The sequence below is a fragment of the Vipera ursinii genome (assembly GCF_947247035.1).
Source record: "Vipera ursinii genome assembly, chromosome: 1".
NCBI lineage: Eukaryota > Metazoa > Chordata > Lepidosauria > Squamata > Viperidae > Vipera > Vipera ursinii.
In genome coordinates, this window is record NC_139512.1 from 236,130,101 (window position 1) to 236,154,823 (window position 24,723).

A 24,723-nucleotide genomic window follows, 5' to 3' on the forward strand; every position below is an offset into this window, starting at 1 on the left:
CTTATTTTTTTTCTTTTTTCAAATAAAAGCCTGTCGCAGCCATTGAAGGGAGACACACACACCCCCAGAAAAATTAACTGACCCATTTATGCCACAAACTGAACTGAAGTCCAATTTACTGCAAGCATGTTCATGCTATTCTGTCCATTCTAGGATTTCTAAGTTAGAAACTGTCTTTCAGGCCACCATGCTGTAGGCCACACCTCACTGGTATGTGTAAGTGCACTGACGTATGACCTTTGGTCTTTCACCATAACAATAGATAGACAGACAAATAGGAACTCCTTAGGACTAATATCCCATTAGATGTATTTTACTGCCAAGATATTTAAAATTATTACTTTCTTTTGTACATACAGAATAGTTTTCTGTCTAAGACAAGTTTTACTTTATCATACATATATGCACACTGTGTGTATTTGTGTGAGAGAGAGAGAGAGCACGTGCGCGCGCACCATTGAAAATACTGAAAAGTCAGTCTGTCAGCCTATCTTTCTGTCTGGCTGCTTAATCTTTATTTTATTTATTTATTACATTTTTATGCCACTCATCTCCCCTATAAGGTGACTCTGGGTAGATAGCTTTATTCATTCATACTTTTTCTATTCATTTTTAATCAATAAAAAGAATCCAGAAGTGGAGTAGCTGTAAATTATTCTGTATTCAAAATAAGTTCAAAATATAACTAGATAAATTCCAGGTAAGAGAGGAGAAATTAAGTAATTCAGTTCATGGGGTTGTCATATTGAAAACCGATTTAATGTGATGAAGAAAGTCTAAGTACTGTACTCTGTTTTGATTGAGACAGACATAAGGAACACTAACATTAAATTGTTCTCTTTCACACTGTTAGAATAGTCCGGACATATTAGATGCTAAAAGTAGGTAATTCAAGTAGGTTATCCAGTTTTCTGAATTCTTTCTATAAATAGCAGCCATAGTAGAAATCAATTTTCACCTACTAGTACCCGCATCATTCAGGATTATTGTGACGTCTGAAATACTTCAGTTCCTTTTATCTTAAAAAACAAAGCTGTTGAAACAGGATGACAAATACTGGAAAGACTGAAACCCCTATTTCCCAAATTGGTAATTAACAAGATTCCCACGTACTGAGTGCTCTGAAGAGTTTAGAATTGTATTATAACATCTGAAAGAAATCAGAGAATAACATTTAGATAATTTCTTTAAGATTTATCAATTAAGTAACAAGTTGCCTCTAAGCAAAGTCATTTTAAGAGAAAAATGCTGCACTGTATATAAAACAACTAAGTAAAAATATTATCAGAATATGAGAATCTGAATACTGCCTTAATATATCTTATTATATGTGAAATCATGTTTATAAAATGTTGTTTTGCTTCCTTAATAGTATAAATTGCATGCGTATAAATTTAATAGTCAAGTACATGATACTGATATAGTACTTCAGTTGTCCCTCAGTTTCTTTGTCACTTATCCCAAACACATATCAATATATCACCATCATTTGAGCAGATTGTAAGTGGGTTTTTAAAGGATGTTTTCAACTTTGCCACTGGGCATTTTGTATGGCTCCATCCCACACCAGCAGTATATTTATGAATAAGCTTGAACAAATCATACGTATGATAACCACCTACAAGCACTTGTGTGGTTATGATGTTTTTGTAATTTTTGCCATCTGGACTATACCAAGTATCCATCACATGAGCAAATTAACTTGGAGTAAAGCTATCAGAAATCACATACGGATTGTTGCCACTGAATAAACACAATAATTAAAGATCAATTATTTAACTCATTTGATGATGCAAAAAGAAAAACATCATCACATTTGCCTTTTAAGCATGAAATTAATTGCAACATTAATATGAATTACCTCAGAAAAGCCCATGGATTTAAAGAGCATTTTTTCTTCAAAGGATATTCTTGTATAATTGACTATAATATCTATGAGTATCTTTCTTATTCAGAGATTCCTTCTCAAAGATTACTCTTTGCTACTGTCATTTGACAATTCCTAAATGCTGCTAAGTGATTTAGATAATTTCTCCTAGGTTGGTTTTTAAATAGCACACCAAATAAAATTGAGCCTTAAGAATAATGTGATAAGAGTTTCTATGAAAATTCAGTAATCCCCAGATATTCAACTTAATCTAGAAATGCTAGAATTTATCAGCATCAGCAGTGAACATTTTCTTTAAGAGGTGGGTACTATTAACCAATTATTTCCGTTCCTAATTATTTCCATTCCTAATTACTAATTAATATTTAACATTAAACATCAATAATCCAGTTCATCAGATGTTGGCATGCTGACTGATTATAAATCTCCCTGTCTGCATTAATATATTTTGTGATGTATTTTTTCCAGACATCATTGTTCTCATCGCTTCAATAGCAGTTGTTTCTGCAAAAACTCAGGGTAACATTTTTGCAACATCAGCACTCAGAAGTCTTCGTTTCCTACAGATTCTTCGTATGGTACGCATGGACCGAAGAGGAGGAACTTGGAAATTGTTAGGTTCAGTGGTTTATGCACATAGTAAGGTAAGGGCCCATCCATATATTTCATTTTTGTGAATATACTGAATGTATGCTACAAAGAAGAGAATTCCAAATTTTTTTATTTTTTATTTTTTTATTTTAATTCCATTTATATCCCACCCTTCTCCGAAGACTCAGGGCGGCTTACAAGCTTAGCAGTAGCCTTCATTCTATGTATATGCCTGCTTATTAGGGCTTTCACACACACACACCACAAGCGGCATTATTACAAAGTCAGCTTAATTGCCCCCAACAATCTGGGTCCTCATTTTACCTACCTCAGAAGGATGGAAGGCTGAGTCAACCTTGAGCCTGGTGGGATGCAAACCTGCACTAATTGCAGGCAGCTGGTGTTACTTAAGGAGGCATAAATTGAAATGAATGATTCAAATAATTTGCAGTATTTTGATATGTGTTGACCTTTCATGAGTGTGTGCATGTATGTGTATATCTGTTATCCACCCATCACTCTTATCCATCCATCCCTTCTAACTTTAGAAAACAATTATGGAACAAATTACTCATATTGAAAAACCTGTATGGTCTTTTATATGGACTGCAATCTGTACGTTATAATAGAAATACTATTTTGAAAGTTGCAATAATTTTTTTAAAGATAATCTGAGATTTGTCATAGAAATAAATTGAACAAAAAATTTTAAAAGCCCACTAAATACATCCAACTTCTGATATGAATGAAGTAGATTGAATTTTGAAGCCTTGGAACAGCATGATTAATTATATTTTTTTAATTTAAGGGATAATTTGTATACTCAAGGAACTTTTCACATTTAACTAAAATGAACTCTGTTAATCATATTCCAACAAATACATGAATTCAGATAAATTATCAGAAATGTTTATTTTTTATTCTTATTTTATCTTGCAGGAATTAATCACAGCTTGGTACATTGGATTTTTAGTACTTATTTTTTCATCCTTCCTTGTCTATCTGGTTGAAAAAGATGCAAATGCTCAGTTTTCTACATATGCAGATGCTCTGTGGTGGGGCACAGTAAGTACAAAATCAATCAAACTTTGTAATATAAACTAACTTCCCCAGTTTGGTGCCCTTTGGATTGAGACTGCAACTTGATAAATTTCCAAAAATGTCCACGGTTGGCTGGGAATTCTAGGAGGTTGCTGTCTTAATATATCTGGAGCATAGCAGATTGACGAAAGCAGATTTACGCCTTGCAGTATTTAATATTCTTTTAAATCTTATTAAATGAATGGATCTATTATAGTGTATCTTGGAAAAGGAGTCAATAATAGGGTTTTTTTGGTTGAAGGGGAGTTTTATTTGGAGCTATATACTAGCTGTGATTTTAGCCAAATCCAAAACTATAGGAGTTAAAGAAAAAGTGGTTGAGATCTTGTTTGCTTTTTATTTCTGTCTCTCTCTTCCCCATTATCCATGTATCCTTCAATACTTTTTTGTCTGTGATTTATGCTCAAACTGATGTGCTCATATCCTTTCACCTAGATATAGATGTAAACAGTGCTTTTTTTGTAAAAGAAAAAGGTGCCGGAACTCACACATGTCATACAACCTGCCTTGCCTACCCTACAAGGTTCCATCCAAAAAAGGTGCCGGAACTCCGTTCTGAGCGTTCCATGTGAAAAAAAGCCCTGGATGTAAACAAAAATTTCTGCATTGTTAGAGAATTTCAAGCATATCCTTTTTTTTCTCTTTTCTATTTATTCATACACACATACCATGTTTCCCTGGAAATAAGACACAACTGGAAAATAAGCCCTAGCATGATTTTTCAGGATGCTCATAACATAAGCCCCACCCCCCCAAAATAAGCCCCAGTTAAGGTAGCCAGATGGACGCATTTAGTACTGTATTTTCCCCAAAATAAGACCTAACTGGAAAATAAGCCCTAATGCGTCTTTTGGAGCAAAAATTAATATAAGACTCGGTCTTATTTTAGGGTGGAAACGGTACCTCTCATATTTTTTTCCACCTATAGCTTCTCATTCAAACTACCTGTCCTTCTTGCCCAGACACATAGTTTCTGTCTTCTTAAGCAAATGTTTGCATTCTTATTGAGTTCTTTTTTTCCATTAGTAAAATGTTTCTTTTTTATAGAGTCAGGAAAAATCTTTTTTAAAAAATATATAATGGAAAAAAATGAAAAGCAAATAAAAAACAATTGAGGTGGCGTTCAGCTGGAAGTGCCTCAGCAAATACTCCAGCCTTTCAAAGACACAGCTGAAATCACCCAGTTGTGGATAGGAGATACAATAAGTGATTGCCCTGAACATGATTCTTTCTATTGTTATATAAGATCATAGCTGAAACTGACATAAGTAATTGTGCAGCTTATGTTTCAAAATAAATATAGGTAGTCTTTGCTTAATCACAGTGATTTGAGACCAGAAACTCTGTTGCTAAGTGACATGGTCTTACAACGCAACATCACATTACTCTGTCGACTTACAGCAGCAGGTACAGCAGTTCCAGTTGTCATTGTTAAGCGAATTCCATGGGATCGCGAAGTGCAACATCATGTGATTGCCATTTGTGACCTCCCGCTGGCTTCCCCATTGACTTTGCTAGTTGGTAGCTGGTAGTAAAAATTGCAAATGGTGAACACATCACTGTGGGACACTGTGTCCATCATTATCGCAAGCTGGGATGCTGTGAAAGCCACAACCATGAGGACTGGTCATAGGTCTCCTTGTTCAGTACCATCATAAAATTGAACTGTTGCTGAACACATGATTGTTAAGTGAGGATTTCCTGTGTAAAGACTGTTTCCCTAGGCATTATAGAAACAGACAAATAGTTTGAAAGTTTTGTGTAGAAAAATAAGAATGCAAAGCCATTGGAATTAATTCTCAAACCAGGATGATGAAAGACTAGACTCTGAGCCATTACTTTTATCATAGCAGGACTGTGAATTTGCAGCTATCATGACACTCTGAAGTCCTGCAATCCTCTAAAATAGTAGTGTTGAAGTTACAATCTTCCAGACACTAACCCTAACTGTAGTAGCTGGGTTTCCTAACCACATTAAATCAGACTAAAATGAAGTTCTGTAGGCTTTGGTACAAGAGTTTGTGTGACCCAGTGTTATTTTAGCAAATTTTGTGAAACAAGTCTTATTGAGTTCTTTTTTTCCATTAGTAAAATGTTTCTTTGTTATAGAGTCAGGAAAAATCTTTTTAAAGAAATATATAATGGAAAAAAGGCTTGTGAAACAAGCCTTGGTGGAGCAGTGGGCTAATGCCTCCTTAAGTAACACCAGCTGCCTGCAATTAGTGCAGGTTCGCATCCCACCAGGCTCAAGGTTGACTCAGCCTTCCATCCTTCTGAGGTAGGTAAAATGAGGACCCAGATTGTTGGGGGCAATAAGCTGACTTTGTAATAATGCCGCTTGGGGGGAGGAAAGCCCTAATAAGCAGACATATACATAGAATGAAGGCTATTGCTAAGCACATTGATTTGTGCTTAGATTGTAAGCCGCCCTGAGTCTTCGGAGAAGGGAGGGATATAAATGGGATTAAAAAAACAAGATTAAGACATAGTAATTTATTTGTTTGAGTATAATACCTTTTTTTCTAAATCTGGCTTAAAATTTAATGTATTGAATATTCCCAATTAATCAGTCCACAACAGGATTTAAGAACACACACACACACACACACACACACAGACACACAGAGAGAGAGAGAGAGAGAGAGAGAGAGAGAGAGAGAGAGAGAGAGAGAGAGAGAGAGAGAGACCCAGAAACACATCTGTATTCTTGCTTAGGAACATTTGCCTTAATTTAACATACCTTGCTTTGATCCATTCTCTGCCCTTAAAAAAACTTGGCCTATTTCCAATTTTTTGTTATTGAGCCTCATACTATAACTATATATGATGGCAATAAATAGGAGAACAAAATCTCAGCTGCAAGGTGGTACCAGCCATAACTGAGCACTGTCAGCTAATCAATCAGTCCTGGCCTATTGACCTTTGTACAACTCCTCCCTTAAAGATTGATCTTTAATCAAAATGATTTTCCCTAAGTATTGGATTTTAATTTAACAAATAGCCAATACATATTAGGAACCTGAGGATGGCTTTAACATTTTATTCCATCATTTTGCAGTACTTCTATTCAGTTAATGCTCTGCTTTTCTGTTCTAGTGAGAATTCAGTATGATTTTCAAAAAAACAACAAAACACAAAATACTAATATATAGAAATGCTAAAATTAATGCTAAATTCAGTTAACAATTTAAAAAATGAGATAAAGAGATGTGTCTTTATAGATTTCAAAATGCTTGAGAGAATGGGGACCAAACACAACTCCTAAAGGAAAGCTTTCCGTACCATAGGAGATTAGAGGCCTTTTCCCTCATGCCAGAAATGGATTTTAAGAGCCAGATTGGTTTATAATGGGAAAGGTAGTTTCTTAGATAGTCTGCCCATTTAGGGTTTTAAATGTACTTGGCAAGTGAGCTGCCATATAAATTAAATTAATAAGTAAATCAAATTTAATAAAAGGTTTATTTTTTATTCATTTGGAATGTATTTTCTTTTCATTTGGAATACTTATTAAAAGATGCATCCCAACAGATGGGCATATTCCTCAAGGATGTGGCATTGCCAAATGACTGCATCATTTGTTAGAAGAGCTTCCTATTTCAGATAACACTTGTATAATATCCTACTTGATAATTTGCCACCAAGGCCTTGAATGTGTCCCACCTACACTTTACTCCCTCTGGTGATTCATTCATAAAGGTGACTACGTTGCTGTTTTTGAACCACTAATATCCTGTTTTATAATTGATCTGAGAAGAATTAGAGTACAGATTTCACTAATTATAATAGCCACATTATAATAAGATTATACTAATTATAATATCATCACATTTTATTCATTTTTGAAATTTGCTTAATTAAATAATAATAAAGCAGTCATGATGTTGATGATGTTATCCATTCAGTCATGTCTGACTTTTGGCGATTCTGTGGTCCACATTTTCCTATGTTGTACTACTTCTTCGAGTTGTTTTATGCTCTGGTTGGTGTCAGCTTTGATGGTGTCCAGCCACCGTGTTCTTTGATGGTTTGGTTTCCTCTTACTTACTTACTTACTTACTTACTTACTTACTTTTATTAAATTTGTATACCGCCCTTCTCCCGAAGGACTCAGGGCGGTTAACAGGGCATATATAAATAACAATACAAAAATTAAAAAGGAATTAAACAAATGCCCAATTAAAAATTACAATAGCAATACAAGACCCATTAAAAACCCTAACATTCCCCATCATGCCAGACCAGCTAATTCAAATAAGTGGGTCTTCAGACCGCGCCGGAAGGAGCGAAGGTCCGATGCCGTCCGGAGCTCAACCGGCAGTTGGTTCCATAGCGCCGGAGCGCCCACAGAGAAGGCCCTCCCCCTGGGGGCCACCAGTCGACATTCCCTGACCGGAGGCACCCTGAGGAGGCCCTCTCTGTGGGCACGCACAGGGCGGAGGGGAGTTGACGCCGGCAGCAGGTGGTCCTCGAGGTACCCCGGACCCATGCCATGTAAGGACTTGAAGATCATAACCAAAACCTTGAACCTCACCCGGAAGACAACTGGTAACCAATGTAGCTTGTGGAGCAAAGGTGTAACATGGGAGTACCGGGAAACTCCCAAGACAACTCTCGCGGCCGCATTCTGTACCAGTTGGAGCCTCCGAGTGGTCTTCAAGGGAAGCCCCATGTAAAGAGCATTGCAGTAGTCCAGGCGAGAGATCACGAGTGCATGAGTGACCGTACACAGGACATCCCGGTCCAGATAGGGCCGCAACTGGCGCACCAGGTGAACCTGGGCGAAAGCCCCCCTAGTCACGACCACTATATGGTCTTCCAGAGTAAGCTGTGAATCTAGGAGGACTCCCAAGTTGGGAGCCCCATCCATGGGGGGGGTAAGGACTCACCCCCCATAAGAAGAGATGGAATATTTTGAATGTCCCGGGATGCCGGAATGCACAGCCACTCAGTCTTGTCAGGGTTGAGCTGAAGTCTGTTCCTCCCCATCCAGGCCCGAACCGCCTCCAGGCAACGGGACATCACATCGAGGGCATCACTGGGGTGGTTTGGGGTCGAAATGAAAAGTTGGGTATCATCAGCATACTGGTGATACCCAACTCCAAAACCATGAATGATCTCACCCAGCGGTTTCATGTAGATGTTGAACAGGAGAGGCGAGAGGACCGACCCCTGAGGAACTCCACAAGCGAGAGTCCTAGGGGTCGACCTCTGCCCCCTGCCAACACCGACTGCGAGCGTCCCAGGAGATAGGAGGAGAACCACTGAAGAACTGTGCCTCCCACTCCCAATCCCCTGAGACGCCGCAGCAGGATACCATGGTCCTCTGTCCCGAGCCCTCCAGAGATCATTCACCAGAGCGACCAATGCCGTCTCCGTGCTGTACCCGGGCCTGAAACCCGATTGGAACGGGTCTAGATAATCCGCTTCATCCAGGACCAGGGAAGCTGATGCGCCACCACACTCTCAACAACCTTCGCAAGAAAACGAAGGTTGGAGACCGGACGAAGGTTATTCAAAACAGCTGGGTCCAGAGCAGGCTTCTTGAGGAGAGGTCTCACCACCGCCTCCTTCAAGACGGCGGGGAAATTACCCTCACTCAAGGAAGCAGATATAACTGCCTGGAACCAGCCTCGTGTCCTCTCCCGAGCTGCATAAACCAGCCAAGAAGGGCACGGGTCCAATAAACATGTGGTGGAGCTCAGCCTCCCCATAATCCTGTCCACTTCCTCAGGGGTTACAGAATCAAACTCCTCCCAGATAACATCGACAAGACCGCCCGTGTCCTGATCGTCAGACTCTGCCCAGTTGGAGTCCAGACCGGTCCGAATCCGAGCGATTTTATCCAGCAGATGTTGGCCAAACTCCTCGGCACGACCCTGCAAGGGTTCCTCCCTCACCTCCTGATTAAGGAGGGAGCGGGTCACCCTAAACAGGGCGGCCGGGCGATTATCTGCGGACGTGATGAGGGCAGAGAAGTAATTACACCTCACCGTCCTCATCGCTGCAAGATAAGACCTAATAAAGGTTCTTAGTCGCAACCGGTCGGATTCAGATCGGCTGGACCTCCAACAGCTCTCTAGGCCCCGTTTCCGACGCTTCATCTCCAAGAGCTCCATGGTCAGGGGCCGCAAGGGTACAACTCGGTCAAGTGCCCCAGTGGCCGCCCTTTCCCAGGCTTCCACTAGGGCATCCGCCAAGTTGTGAGCGACGGAGGCAGGTGGGGACCCCAGCGCTGCCTGGAACCTGTCAGGATCCATTAAGCGTCTGGGGCGGTACCATCTAATTGGCTCCGTACCCCACGGCGGGGGGTGGCAAAACGGAAGACCAGCCGCAGGAGGTAATGATCGGTCCATGACAGGGGCATAATGAATGGAGAGCCCCCACCAAGATCATCAAACCACCGTCCAGATAAGAAAACCAGGTCAAGGGTGTGGCCTCCCTCATGAGTTGGTTCAGAAATTACTTGTGTCAGGTTCCAAAAATGATTGCTTTCTCCAGGGAATTCCCCCATATGACATGGCCAAGTAAGTGAGACGCAGTTTAGTGATTTTTGCCTTCCAGTGACATGTCTGGTGTTATACTTGTACTTGTTAGTTATCTTTGCTGCCCAAGGAATACGCGGGAGCCTTCTCCAGCACAACTCAAACAAATTGATTTCTTCCTATCTTCCTTTGTTAAGGTCCAAAAGCAGTCATATATTTAGAGAATTATGCTTTTTGATATTACCTGAATTTGGATTAAGTTTCAATCCTATGTGAGAATGCATGAAGATGTAATTGTTGCTGATAACTGGAAGAAAAAATGAGCCATGTAAAGTCTTTTGAAACAGAACCAGTAGGAAGCTACTTCATACACATCACAGGTTTATCTGTTCTGAAGGATAGCAGTTTTCTAGGAGTTCAGACAGAGGATTTTTAATCACTTGCCATGTACCACATAGAACTTTCTTCATACAGAGGATATGCTTTACTGAGCAATGGGCTCAGCTTAAATCATTCTGTTTTTAGAAATCTAGTATTCTGAAACAAATAGATTGTTTCATTCAACATGTTCAAGAGTCCACCTGGGGATTTTACTGTCACCAAAATATACCTACTCATGTTTGCCATTTTATTAAAAACATATGTTAAAAAATTATAATAACACATGATACGTAGTCTGAACATATCTGTCTTGTAGATTCTTCTATATTTTTATTATGTACTCATAGCAACTATTATAGAATGATTGGTTGTTGACAAGTTGGTCTACATTATTGCACAGTTCATACAAACTAAAACATTTAAAAAATAAAAAGATAAATAGGAAGTGCAGAAAAGAAGGGAAAAATAGAAGGAATAGAAACGAAAGAAAAAATAGGACTATAGAAAAAAAGAAATACATTAAGAATGACTTTCCCTTTCATCACGAGTATAAATAATTTTAGCCACTTACCACTTTCTCTTAAAATAGAACAAATAATCTCTTCTTCCCATATTCCACCTCTTATCTATTAACAAATCTTTAAAGCCTTGTTATTCAATCCTAGTCAGCAAAAACCCATTAAAGTTTACCATAGATAACAAGTCAGTTTTAATATTGATCAAATAAATTAATTTATATTCTTTCCTTTAACAGTTTTGATCTTTAATCCTTTCAAATAATGACATAGAACTTGATTCCTTTTCATTTTTTCTTTGTCCCTTCTCATAAAATCTCTCAAAACTTTTAACAAGTTTTGTAAATCCAATATAAGAATGTTATTTAAGTCATTCTTTTAGTTTGTTAGTTTAGTTTGTTTAGTTTGTATTCTTGTATCCAGTCATTTTAAATTGACTTACAAATCAGCCTCAATTTTCTCTGGTAAAACTTATTCCTCTTCCATAATATCTTTTCAAAGGACAGACATTTTTAAAATTAGCTTCTAACTCGATTGTTTTCAAACATCCTTCAGTACATCTAGTGTTGAAGTACTCTGCTAATTCTGTATTTATAAGTCAGATTTAAGTTTTCTTCTCCTTTAATTGTAATTCTAATGCCTTCTTGTTTCCTGTAGCATCTAATCTTTAAAGTCCTATTTTATCATTTATTTTTAAGAATTCAAAAGAACAGCCTCTTCCCAAAAGAAGGATTCTTATAATTAATTTCAAAATCTTATTTCAGAACTATCTGGACCATTTGCAATCACCCTATTGCTGTTTATTCAAAACTTGTATTTAAAATAATTAAGAAATGATGACCATGTAAGCTTCATTACGGCTGTGAGCTTGTTTGAAACCCTTCAACTTCCATCCACTCGACTCACAAGTCAACTAAAAAAACCTCCATTTCTTCAGCCTACTCACAAGAATCGGTTATCTTGCAATCTTTCTTTTTTTGGGAGACTTCACCAGCCAGAATTTGTCATCTGGCCACCAATCTCCACCCTAACTCCCACTTCTTCAGGGACATCTAATTCTCCATGAATCCTCACTGGAAATCCTGGAATGTTTAGCTATAATAAAGTGGCTCCTCCGAACACATCAAGCCAAGAGGCAGCAGCAAGAGGATTGACCTGATTTTGTTAGCAATCGTGGTTCATCACCCAAAGCAGTTATTTAGGCTTGTGTGGTGTCAGACCTCTTGTTCTATTCTTGTCCACAGCTACTAAAAATGAAAGCATTCAAATTTGTCACCGATCCAGATTTATATTCATTGGATGAAATACAGTTATATCATGGAAAGAAATTGGACTATTTTAAAATTTAAATCAAGAAATAATAATATTACTGTATATTTCTCCTTCACTTTGTATGCTGTTATTTGGAGAAATATGAGCAAGGTCTAGCTTCCTGCCTCCACAAAATAACTTTGAATCCAGATTTATAATTTGAAGCCTTAATTGCTTCTGAGTACATTGAGTACATCGCAGTGTAAAAGAAAAATTATGTTCAGCTCTGTTGCTTAAGAACTCCTTAAGTGTTAGAAACGTGGTTGAAATGGATCAAGAAATCTCTGATACATTTAATGCTGTGATATTTTTTGTCAAAGCTTAAGAACCTGTTGACTTGTGAAAAAGAACAGAGTGGATTTTGTTCTTTAAGGAAAGTGTTGCATTCTTCCTCTTTTAATCTTTTGGTTCTCAATTAAACAAAAATCTACAATGCCTCTAATAGGACTCTGCTCTTGAGATTTTAATCCTTATTGTCATTAAAAGTATGTGCCAGTTGGCATTATCCTTTTTATAAGCTTCTCTATTTTTCATCAAAGAGATCTTGGAAACATCTCTCTACTCTCTGGTGCCTGGCAATGATCAGATGAATGTCAGATCATTCAAGTTTCATTCCTGGTCAAATAGGCTAATGCAGATTTACTGAAAGAGTAACTCTGTGGAATGATTAGGCCTAAAAGAAAATAAGAATTTTGTTAGTCCTTTGTTAATACTTCAGCTCTTAATTAGCTCTGCATTCATTTTGGAAATATAATTTATCTTTATTAAACTAGGTAAAGGTAAAGGTTCCCCCGCACATGCATGCTAGTCATTTCCAACTCTAGGGGCCGGTGCTCATCTCCGTTTCAAAGCCGAAGAGCCAGCGCTTGTCCGAGGACGTCTCCGTGGTCATGTGGCTGGCATGACTAGACACCAAAGGCGCACAGAACGCTGTTACCTTCCCACTGTAGTGGTTCCCTATTTTTCTACTTGCATTTTTACGTGCTTTCGAACTGCTAGGTTGGCAGAAGCTGGGACGAGTAACAGGCGCTCACTCTGCTACACGGCACTCAGGATTCGACCCGCCAAACTGCCGACCTTCTGTTCGACAAGCTCAGCGTCCTAACCCACTGAGCCACCGCGTCCCTTTATTAAACTAATCAGAGATAAATTCCTACTACTTTAAAAACATTTCAGACATTTTTTTTAATCATAAATGACAATACAAATGCATTTTTGCATATGGAACCATGTGGTTCAAAACCATAACTGCCTAGATTCTGATGTTTGGATCAGACATGGAAGGAGCAAGCATGACATCTGTGATGGTATTTGTTGAGACAGTAGTATGAATGTCCATTTTAGCCCAAAGAGTTTGATATTTTTTTTAATCCCATTTATATCCCGCCCTTCTCCGAAGACTCAGGGCGGCTTACAATTTAAAGCACAAATCAATGTGCTTAGCAATAGCCTTCATTCTATGTATATGCCTGCTTATTAGGATTTTCGCCCCCCCCCCCGCGGCATTATTACAAAGTCAGCTTAATTGCCCCCAACAATCTGGGTCCTCATTTTACCTACCTCAGAAGGATGGAAGGCTGAGTCAACCTTGAGCCTGGTGGGACGTGAATCTGCACTAATTGCAGGCAGCTGGTGTTACTTAAGGAGGCATTAGCCCACTGCTCCACCAAATGCTACATTTACCACAGCGAAAAAGTTTTATGTCATTACAGTATTATTTCTCTCCAAAGAAATATTCTTTACACTTCTGATTGTAAGACGTGCTTGCAGTGTATAGTACCCAGCCTATATTTACCAATCTGTCTTGCTATGTTTGTAAGTGATACTGATAAAATTTTATCAAGTGAGCTGCCGAATTACTGCTTGAGGATTAAAGTAACAGCAACTTCGTGGCTTTGTCCAAGTGACATTAAAAGCAACAGTGGTCATCAATACATGGTTATCATATAGCTACAGCCAGCACAGGTTATTCATGTTCTTAGAAAAAGCTTAGATTTTTTTTTAAAAAAAATCCTAACCAAGAAGCAATATGTTATCTTACTGTGTTTTGAGACTGTAGTGAAACTATTCATTGATTTGCTGACTAGTGGATTGCTTGCTTGTTTCATTTTCTCATTCATTCAGAACACTAACAATGTTCTGTGAATAAAGAATAAAGTATAAAATTCCCCGTTTCCCTGTGATTTTGACTGGCTCTCTGGAATAGCTTCTTGCTGGAGACTCATTCAGCTCCGATGTTATCTGCCTTCCAGAAACAGTTGAAAACCATAGGCCATTTTGATGTTGATGTCAGATACAGTTTATGAATTCTATGCAGTTATTTTTTTATTGGCACTACTGTCTTTTTGTTAGCTTCTGAGAGATTTTATGATTGCGGCAAGAAAAAAATGTATGAAATATTTAAAGAAAAAGAAGTAAAGAAATAAGAATTCAACTGCAAGTTGAAGTTCTTCAACCAATCATCTTGTTGTCAGAGTGTGAGTTGAAACCTGAAGGAATTAAGTATGTCTCCTGGAAAGCTGGGCTCCCACGGAAAAGCTCAAGCAGAGAATGCTCAGCTGGTTGTTTTGTGCAGGCCATCCCATATGGGCAAGGCATAAGAACACAAACAATAACCTACAAACAGGCTACATCAACCTCTCTAAATGCTGGTTTCCAAATCTTTCTGCTGAAATAATGGATATTCATGGGGCATTTTTATGTAGGAATATCTAGGCTGGAGAGGAGCTGTGTCATCTCTGCGCCTAGTCATTTTCCCCTTCCATACTGCCAGCCCCTAGTCAGGTTCATATTCACATTGACTGGAAAAATGTATTTTGGAAATATTCAAAGCAGCCTGAGAAGCAGAGCTGATCATAGTGACTAAATGTCACTGAGACAAGGGTGAACACCCAAAGGGAAATCCCACTGTTACCTTTTTTTTATAAGCTGTCTCTATGTACTTTAGAGAGCTGATGTTAAAATTCTTGGTATCTCTACTGTCTGCATTTTTTTCACCCTGGTTTATATTCGTTTATTTTCAGATCACATTAACAACAATTGGTTATGGAGATAAAACGCCTCTTACTTGGCTAGGAAGGCTGCTTTCTGCAGGGTTTGCACTGCTTGGCATTTCTTTCTTTGCATTACCTGCTGTGAGTATCTTTACCACTGTGTTTTAAATTTGAAGAACATTGTACTCTGTGCTGGATATGTGAGAAAGAATGTTAGTCACTTATATCAATGCATTTGTAAACCCATGTTAACTTTTGCCATTGCATACAATACTTTTTAAGAGCTTAAAAGTAAAGGTAAAGGTTCCCCCGCACATGCGTGCTAATCGTTTCCAACTCTAGGGGCTGGTGCTCATCTCCGTTTCAAAGCCGAAGAGGCAGCGCTTGTCCGAGGACGTCTCCATGATCATGTGGCCGGCATGACTAGATGCCAAAGGTGCACGGAATGCTGTTACCTTCCCACCGTAGTGGTCCCTATTTTTCTACTTGCATTTTTACATGCTTTCGAACTGCTGGGTTGGCAGAAGCTGGGACGAGTAACAGGCGCTCACTCTGTTACGCGGCACTTGGGATTCGACCTGCCAAACTGCCGACCTTCTGATCAAGCTCAGCATCCTAACCCACTGAGCCACCGCGCCCCTTCTTTAAGAGCTTACTTATCTCCAATAATAAATGTATGGGACATCCAAAGTTTTATTTGGTTACATTGCATCCAAAACAATGTTTGCATGGAACTTGCTAAGATGTGGTGAAGTCCATTTCTACTATGGATAAATGTCAAGGATTCAGCCCTTCCTGGTTTCTCATCTGTCCATAAGTTTATTGAGAGAAGAGCAGGATCTGTGTAGGCCGCTAGAGAACCAGTTCCTACATCAGTATAGAGAGGTCCTCAAAGAAAATGAGATCTGCTATATCCAAACATATCTTTTATAATGTTAGAATCTCAGTAAGTTCTAGTAATTAATATAATAAGCCTATGCTAGAATATTTTTAAATTGTAATTACATGTTAAAGTTTTTTTACATATAAATTAAATGTTGGAATATTTTCCATTTCCTACACAAGATTTTTTTGTTAAGAAATATAATTACCCTTGTAAAAAAATCAGAAATCATTATCAGAAATCATCTATAAGAAATGCTTATCTAGTAGAAGGCTAAAGAACACATTGTTCTGTACTCAGGAATTATTTCTTTGTCAGATTACAAATATTTTTAATTTACTTAATTTGGGTTAGTAATGAGAAAGTGCAGAAATACTATTAAATATTATTTATTTAGTTAGTAAATAAAAGCAGTTTTCATTAAAAATATAACACTAGACAAACAAACAAGCAGTAAGCAATACCCTAATCAAGGAACTACCAATTCAGACAAACAATCAAGCAGTAAACAGCCTAATCAAGGAGCTACAAGGACAAAATCACATCCCCATCCACAATGACAGGACAAGCTACTGTATATCAACAGGGGACAAACTTCACTCCCTTGTAGCACTGAAGATTTTACTTAGTCAGGTAATGAAACTTCTGCAAGCAAAAACCAAGCTTGGAGAGAATCAAGGACTCCACTGAAGCATTTGCCTAGGAGTAGATGCTGTTTCTGATTCAGCTGCTAACTAATGCTCTTCAAGAAAATTTATTGTTTGGCTGCTGAAATCCCAGTGACTTTTCATAGCTAAAAGTTAAGCTTCCTCATAAACAGATATTGACACCTTCTTGAAAGTTTTAGCAATTTCAAATAGCAGTAGATGGAGTAAAATATACCATAAATGTAACCGCATACATATACTCTAGAGATCTCCGGTGATCTGGATTTGAAGAGCAAAATCTGATTCAAAGCACACATGGGTACACTTAAGATGCCAGAGGAGAATACTTTAAGACAAATGTGTTTTTTTCAGTGGAGGGCTGTGATACAGTGTTCCTAATAGAAGCTTCATGCACATTCATCTGCAACTAAATTATAGTGAGTCCTTCAAATCGAGGGCTCTGCACAGCCAAGCATGTATCTTTGATATTTTCCATTAGTAATAATCGGCTTCTAAACATATGCAAATAATATTCCACAGTATACTAAACTTTTTCATTTTACTTGCATGTGGGATACTGCACTTTTATTAAGTTTTATTAAGTTTATTAACATAAAAGAACTTCCCTAGTTCAAATACCAAATTAACATAACTTCATTTAAGGTTAATGACAAATATACTAGTATTTTTCTTTAGCTGTAATATGCAATGATAGAACTACATAACTGGTAGAATTAATAAAATAACTAAGCATGTAATTTGTACATAGCAAAACAGATTCAGGCTTCTATTAATCAGAATTCTGTTTTACTGCAGACTAGAAACCTATACACTCTTGGCTCATCATTTCAGAAATATTTCCTTACCTAAACAAAATAACAGAATGACCGCATATGGGCAAAAAAGCATTAGGAGCAGGAGCGACTTCTAATTTCCTACCAGCTTTCCCATTAAGTTTCTTTATGGGAAGCTGACAGGAAACATCAGAAACCTACCTATCTACCTTCCTTCCTCCCTCCCTCCCTCCCTAGAATTCCTGAAGGCTTCCCCACTTAATTTGCTTGTGATAAACTTTCAGAGAGGAAAGCAATGGGGAAGCCAGCAGGAAGTTACAGGTCCAAACCCAGCAGGCAGGTAAATGGCTGCTGCTGGGTGGGAAAGGGAATGAGCAAGTGCATTAGGGTGTAGATCAGGAATTGTACATGGGGATGTATGAGAGATGATGCACAGGTCGGAAAGCATACAGGGGTGTGTGCAAGAGATGCCATATAAGTTGGGCACAGTGTGCAAGAGACAGCATTGATCAGGCTGTTGTGCAGGTCATGTGGTTATGTGAGGGGTGCTGCACAGCTCAAGCAGAATACATTGGGTTTGCGCATAGGGAATGGTGCCTATGTGTGCTTGGGAGTATGTGAAAAATGCCATGCAGGTCAGGGACATTCTGTGAGCAGCCAGCTTGGGTTGTGAAAAATGCATAGGGTTGCACAAGAGGTACTTGCAGTTCAAGGAAGGTGCGCAGTCAGGAAAAGTGTATTGGGGTTCCTTCTTCCCAGTGCCTCCCTCTCTTCCTTTCCTTTCCTTTCCTTTCCTTCCTTCCTTCCTTTCTTCCTTCCTCCTTCCTTCCTTCCTTCCTTCCTTCCTTTTCTTCCTCCTTTCATTCCCTTCCCAGCAGGCAGTTCACTGGCTGCTGGGTGGGGGAGAGAGCAAGGAATTGCAAGACTGGATGGGATACTATCATCACACTATGAAAATGAATATCACATGACTGCCGCAGCATCCAGTAGCATTCAAAGAGCCTTAGGTTTCCCAAATTTTGTTTTCTTGGGACTCATGGGTCTCAGATTTTGGACACATTCTGAAATTTGAAATATCTTGTTCAACAATTGTCCTATGATGTATTGTTTCACTCAGTTAAAGGTCATGACAACAGGTTATTCTATACAAATAACTCAAGGTGATGAACATATCCAACGCCTTCCTCCTATTTTCCCCCACAATAACTTGTGGGGGTGGGGTGGGCTGGGATGAGAGAGACTGACTGGACTATGGTCACCCAGCCAGCTTTCATAGCTAAGATGGGACTTGAATTCATGGTCTTTCTAGCCTGGTGCTTTAACCACTAGACTATGGGTGTCAAAATCACGTCATGTGATGTATCGTGACATATCGCAACGTTTTTTACCTTTGCAGAGCTGGGATGGGCGTGGTGATGCATCCAGCCCGCGGGCCACCAGTTGGACACCCTTGCACTAGACCAAAGTGGCTCTCTCATGCTCTGTCATTCCCTTTACATTAGAAAAGTAGTTGCTGCAGTATGAAAATTTGAATTGACAACATTCTATGTAGTTGCATACTTAAAGAAGAGTAACTAGAAAAGTGGACTATGATGGCCAATTGTTCTATCAGAATCAAATTCCTGGTAATGCAACTTAAGCAAAGGCTTTCATTAGTGGAACATGAAGAGAAGTAATCTAACATTCTTCCTAAACTATTTGCAAAATTTCCCCACAATTTGGGGGAGAGAATTGGGGATGTAGAAAACGAGAGGAGCAATGAGGTGATAATGAAATTCCCTAATCAAGGAAGATTAGATAAGACTAAGTTTGCCTGTTAGTTCCCCCAAAGCTGGTTTTCTCAATTCTTTCCTAGTAAAATAAAATACTTAGAAAATAACAGCATTGGAAATAAACTTACACCGAGAGAAAACTGACTGGAAAAATGTGGTTACAGTAACAGTAATAACAACAATAAGAGTAAGGACAAAGGGAGAATTCAGAACTTTCCATGTTACCCACTCTTACAGTATTTTAAATTATGACTGTTTCCTGGTTTGTAAGAATTTGGCAGAATCCTGTCCCATATGATTATAAGATGCACCTGATGTTCTCCACACTGGTCCAATAATGTCATTTCAAATATTGAACCAAACCATGCTATGACATACAGGTCATTTCTATAATCCTTATTTTAGTTTTTGAAATTGTACGTTTTTAATTGTTACCAGAAATATTTTTCTGATTATAAACTTTTGTTGTATTGCACTTAAGGGTATTCTAGGGTCAGGATTTGCATTAAAAGTACAGGAACAGCATCGTCAAAAACATTTTGAAAAGAGAAGAAATCCTGCTGCCAGTTTAATTCAAGTAAGTAGCAAATGAAGCAGATTTTCAAAAATTCTTGATAATGAATATTACAAGCTCAATTGTGCCAGGTTTCAAAGAAATACATATATTTAGGAAGGATCATTCCTGTTCTTTCTTCATTCCAATTCAGTTGAGGAAGTAAAAAGCCATGTTTTTACAGCCATAATCCCAGTTGAAAAGGGAATCATGTGTACAAATATGTAATCAAACAACTGGGCTATTTCACATATAAACTAAGTTCATGTGTCATATCAAACCCATTTGCTAAACCATTTAATATATTATAAACAATCCACAAACATCTCAAACTAGATATCTACTTAGAATGGTTTATTGGATGACTCGCAACTAGGTAAGCCTTAAGTTATGATTTACAAACCTCAAGCAGTTAAGATAATAATAATAATAATAATAATAATAATAATAATAATAATAATAATAATAATAATAATAATAATAATAATTTAATTTCTATACCGCCCTTCTCCCGAAGGACTCAGGGCGGTGTACAGGGCAATACAATAAAATACAACATACAAAAATTAAAAAAATATTAAATTGTTGTTGTTGTTGTTGTTAGTTGCGAAGTCGTGTCCGACCCATCGCGACCCTATGGACAATGTTCCTCCAGGCCTTCCTGTCCTCTACCATCTTCTGGAGTCCATCTAAGCTCACGCCTACTGCTTCAATGACTCCATCCAGCCACCTCATTCTCTGTCGTCCCCTTCTTCTATTGCCCTCAATCTTTCCCAGCATTAGGCTCTTCTCCAGTGAGTCCTTCCTTCTCATTAGGTGGCCAAAGTATTTGAGTTTTAGCTTCAGGATCTGGCCTTCTAAAGAGCAGTCAGGGTTGATCTCCTCTAGGACTGACCGGTTTGATCGCCTTGCAGTCCAAGGAACTCGCAGGAGTCTTCTCCAGCACCATAGTTCAAAGGCTTCAATTCTTTGGCGCTCAGCCTTTCTTATGGTCCAGCTTTCACTGCCATACATTGCAACTGGGAAGACCATAGCCTTGACTATACGCACTTTTGTTGACAGGGTGATGTCTCTGCTTTTTAGTGTGCTGTCTAGATTTGCCATGGCTTTCCTCCCAAGGAGCAAGCGTCTTTTAATTTCTTGGCTACAGTCCCCATCTGCAGTGATCTTGGAGCCCAGGAAAATAAAATCTGTCACTACCTCCATTTCTTCCCCATCTATTTGCCAGGAACTGAGAGGGCCAGATGCCATGATCTTGGTTTTCTTAATGTTAAGTTTCAACCCAAGTTTTGCACTCTCCTTCTTCACCTGCAACAAGAGGCTCTTTAGTTCTTCTTCACTTTCTGCCATTAGAGTGGTATCATCTGCATATCTTAGGTTGTTGATGTTTCTTCCGGCAATCTTAATTCCAACTTTTGATTCATCTAGCCCTGCCTTTCTCATGATGTGCTCTGCATATAAGTTAAATAGGCAAGGCGACAGTATACAGCCTTGCCGGACTCCTTTCCCAATTTTGAACCAATCAGTGGTTCCGTGTCCAGTTCTCACTGTTGCTTCTTGGCCCGCATATAGACTTCTCAAGAGACAAATAAGATGGTCTGGTATGCCCATCTCTTTAAGGACTTGCCACAGTTTGTTATGATCCACACAATCAAAGGCTTTAGCATAGTCAATGAAGCAGAAGTAGATGTTTTTCTGGAACTCTCTAGCTTTCTGCATGATCCAGCGTATGTTAGCAATTTGATCTCTAGTTCCTCTGCCTCTTCGAAATCCTGCCTGTACTTCTGGTAGTTCTCGATCCACATACTGCTGGAGTCTAGCTTGTAGAATTTTAAGCATAACTTTACTAGCATGAGAAATGAGTGCAATGGTGCGATAGTTTGAACATTCTTTGGCACTGCCTTTCTTTGGAATTGGAATGTAAACTGATCTTTTCCAATCCTGTGGCCACTGTTGAGTTTTCCAAATTTGCTGGCAAATTGAGTGTAGCACTTTTACTGCATTGTCTTTTAAGATTTTGAATAGCTCAGCTGGAATACTGTCACCTCCACTAGCTTTGTTGTTGCTCAGCTTTTCTAAGGCCCACTTCACTTCACATTCTAGGATGTCTGGCTCGAGGTCAGTGACCACCTCATTGTGATTATCAGGGACGTTAAGCTCATTCTTGTATAGTTCTTCTGTGTAATTTTGCCACCTCTTCTTAATCTCTTCTGCCTCTGTTAGGTCCCTGCCATTTTGGTCCTTTATCATGCCCATTTTTGCATGAAACGTTCCTTTCATCTCTCCAATTTTCTTGAAAAGATCTCTGGTCCTCCCTATTCTATTGTTTTCTTCTATTTCTTTGCATTGTTCATTTAAGAAGGCATTCTTATCTCTTCTAGCTATTCTTTGGAATTCTGCATTTAATTGGGCATATCTTTCTTTTTCTCCCTTGCCTTTTGCTTCCCTCCTTTCCTCAGCTATTTGCAAAGCTTCCTCAGACAGCCATTTTGCTTTCTTGCATTTCTTTTTCTTTGGGATGGTTTTGGTTGCTACCTGTTGTACAATGTTGCGAGCCTCTGTCCATAGTTCTTCAGGCACTCTGTCTATCAGATCTAATTCCTTAAATCTATTTGTCACCTCTACTGTATATTGAACAGGGATATGATTTAATTCATACCTGACTGGCCTAGCGCTTTTCCCTACTTTCTTTAATTTAAGCCTAAACTTTGCAACAAGAAGCTCATGGTCTGAGCCACAGTCAGCTCCTGGTCTTGTTTTTATTGACTGTATAGAGCTTCTCCATCTTTGGCTGCAGAGCATATAGTCAATCTGATTTCTGTGTTGACCGTCTGGTGATGTCCATGTGTAAAGCCGTCTCTTGGGTTGTTGGAAAAGAGTGTTTGCTATGACCATCGTATTCTCTTGACAAAATTCTATCAGCCTGTGCCCTGCTTCATTTTGTACTCCAAGGCCAAACTTGCCTGTTATTCCAGTTATCTTTTGGCTTCCTACTTTAGCATTCCAATCCCCCATGATGATAAGGACATCATTTCTGGGTGTTAGTTCTATAAGGTGCTGTAGGGCTTCATAGAACCGGTCAATTTCATCCTCCGGTGGTTGGGGCACCGGTGGTTGGGGCATAGACTTGGACTACTGTGATATTGAATGGTTTGCCTTGGATTCGAACTGAGATCATTCTGTCATTTTGAGGATTGTATCCCAGTATTGCTTTTCCTATTTTTTTATTGACTATGAAGGCTACTCCATTTCTTCTGAGGGATTCTTGCCCGCAGTAGTATACCTGATGGTCATCTGAATGAAATTCACCCATTCCTGTCCATTTTAGTTCGCTGATACCTAAGATGTCAATGTTTAGTCTTGTCATCTCTTGTTTGACCACGTCCAGCTTTCCTTGATTCATGGATCTTACATTCCAGGTTCCTATGGAGAAAAAATCTTTACAGCATCGGACTTTCCTTTCACCACCAGACATATCCACAGCTGAGCGTCCTTTCGGCTTTGGCCCAGTCGCTTCATTCTTTCTGGCGCTACTAGTACTAGCCCTCTGATCTTCCCCAGTAGCATATTGGACGCCTTCTGACCTGAGGGGCTCATCTTCCAGCGTCATATCGTTTTGCCTTTTGGTACTGTCCATAGGGTTTTCATGGCAAAGATACTGGAGTGGGTTGCCATTTCCTTCTCCAGTGGATCACGTTTTGTCAGAACTCTCTGCTATGACCTGTCCGTCTTGGGTGGCCCTGCACGGCATAGCTCATAGCTTCATTGAATTACGCAAGCCCCTTCGCCACGACAAGGCAGTAATCCATGAAGGGGAAATATTAAATATTACAGCCCAATTCAATACATTAATACAATAACATTAAAATACCCCTAAACCTATCAGTTTATAGAACAGGGGTCTTCAAACTCGGCTCTTTTATGACTTGTGGACTTTGCTGGCTGAGGAATTCTGGGAGTTGAAGTCCACAAGTCATAAAAGGGCCAAGTTTGAAGACCCCTGTTGTAGAACATGCTAATCCATAAATTATGGCTTACAAATTACATCAGCTGGGTTCACACAATATACTAAGCTAAGTGGCCCTTAATCAAACTCTGGTACTGCCCTTTAAAATCATCAGAGTTTCTATTTTCATTCATTGTTTGTTTGGAGTTTGGATTTCATTTTGTATTTTTAGCAAGTAACCTTTTCAAAAGAATGGAGATTCAGTAACTAGAATTACAGTAATATTTGATAACTAATGATAGATTTATGTATGATACCCTACATTTGTATATATTCAATTAATTCATAAATAGCCGAACTCGGACAATATGCCAGGGAAAATATATTTAGTCTGAATGAAAAGACCTTTGTCCAAAGAATTTATTGCATAGCTTGCATGATTGTATATAATGGATTTTTTTGCTTAAGATGCTGAATACATTAGAGTAATATTGTCATGTAGAAGGAATCAAAATGCATTTAAATGTCTGAATAGTTAAGATTTTAATTGTCCTGTTATTAGAACAATGATTCTCTCTTTTTGTTTTGAATAACTTCGTTCACTTTCTTCATACCCAGCATCTTACAGTTAAAATGATTACACTCCTTTGAAGGGAGTTAGTTTATGTAATGTATAATATATAGGGGCACAGAATTATTCTCACATTCTTTGGTTCCTGACATTGTTTTTTCTGTACAAATAAGCATCATTATCATTTGGAAGCTGAACCAAATCTCTTCTAAGAGATTTTGGCTTCCAAATTATGCTGGATTATGGCTATGGAACAGAAATGCCAAATGTCTCTGTGGAGAGATGATTCAGTCTT

The 24,723-nt window shown here is 38.8% G+C and overlaps 1 protein-coding gene across 1 annotated transcript in view; it reads left to right on the plus strand.

The window, feature by feature from the left end:
• Window positions 1-24,723, plus strand: part of KCNQ5 (potassium voltage-gated channel subfamily Q member 5) — a gene marked incomplete at its 5' end in the record, with an annotated part of 363,603 nt that overhangs the window by 289,880 nt on the left and 49,000 nt on the right. Inside the window, 4 exons of the mRNA XM_083377082.1 lie at window positions 2,357-2,532; window positions 3,419-3,544; window positions 15,293-15,403; window positions 19,840-19,935. Of these exons, the coding sequence (XP_083233208.1) occupies window positions 2,357-2,532; window positions 3,419-3,544; window positions 15,293-15,403; window positions 19,840-19,935 (509 nt within the window). The remainder of the gene's footprint in view (window positions 1-2,356; window positions 2,533-3,418; window positions 3,545-15,292; window positions 15,404-19,839; window positions 19,936-24,723) is intronic.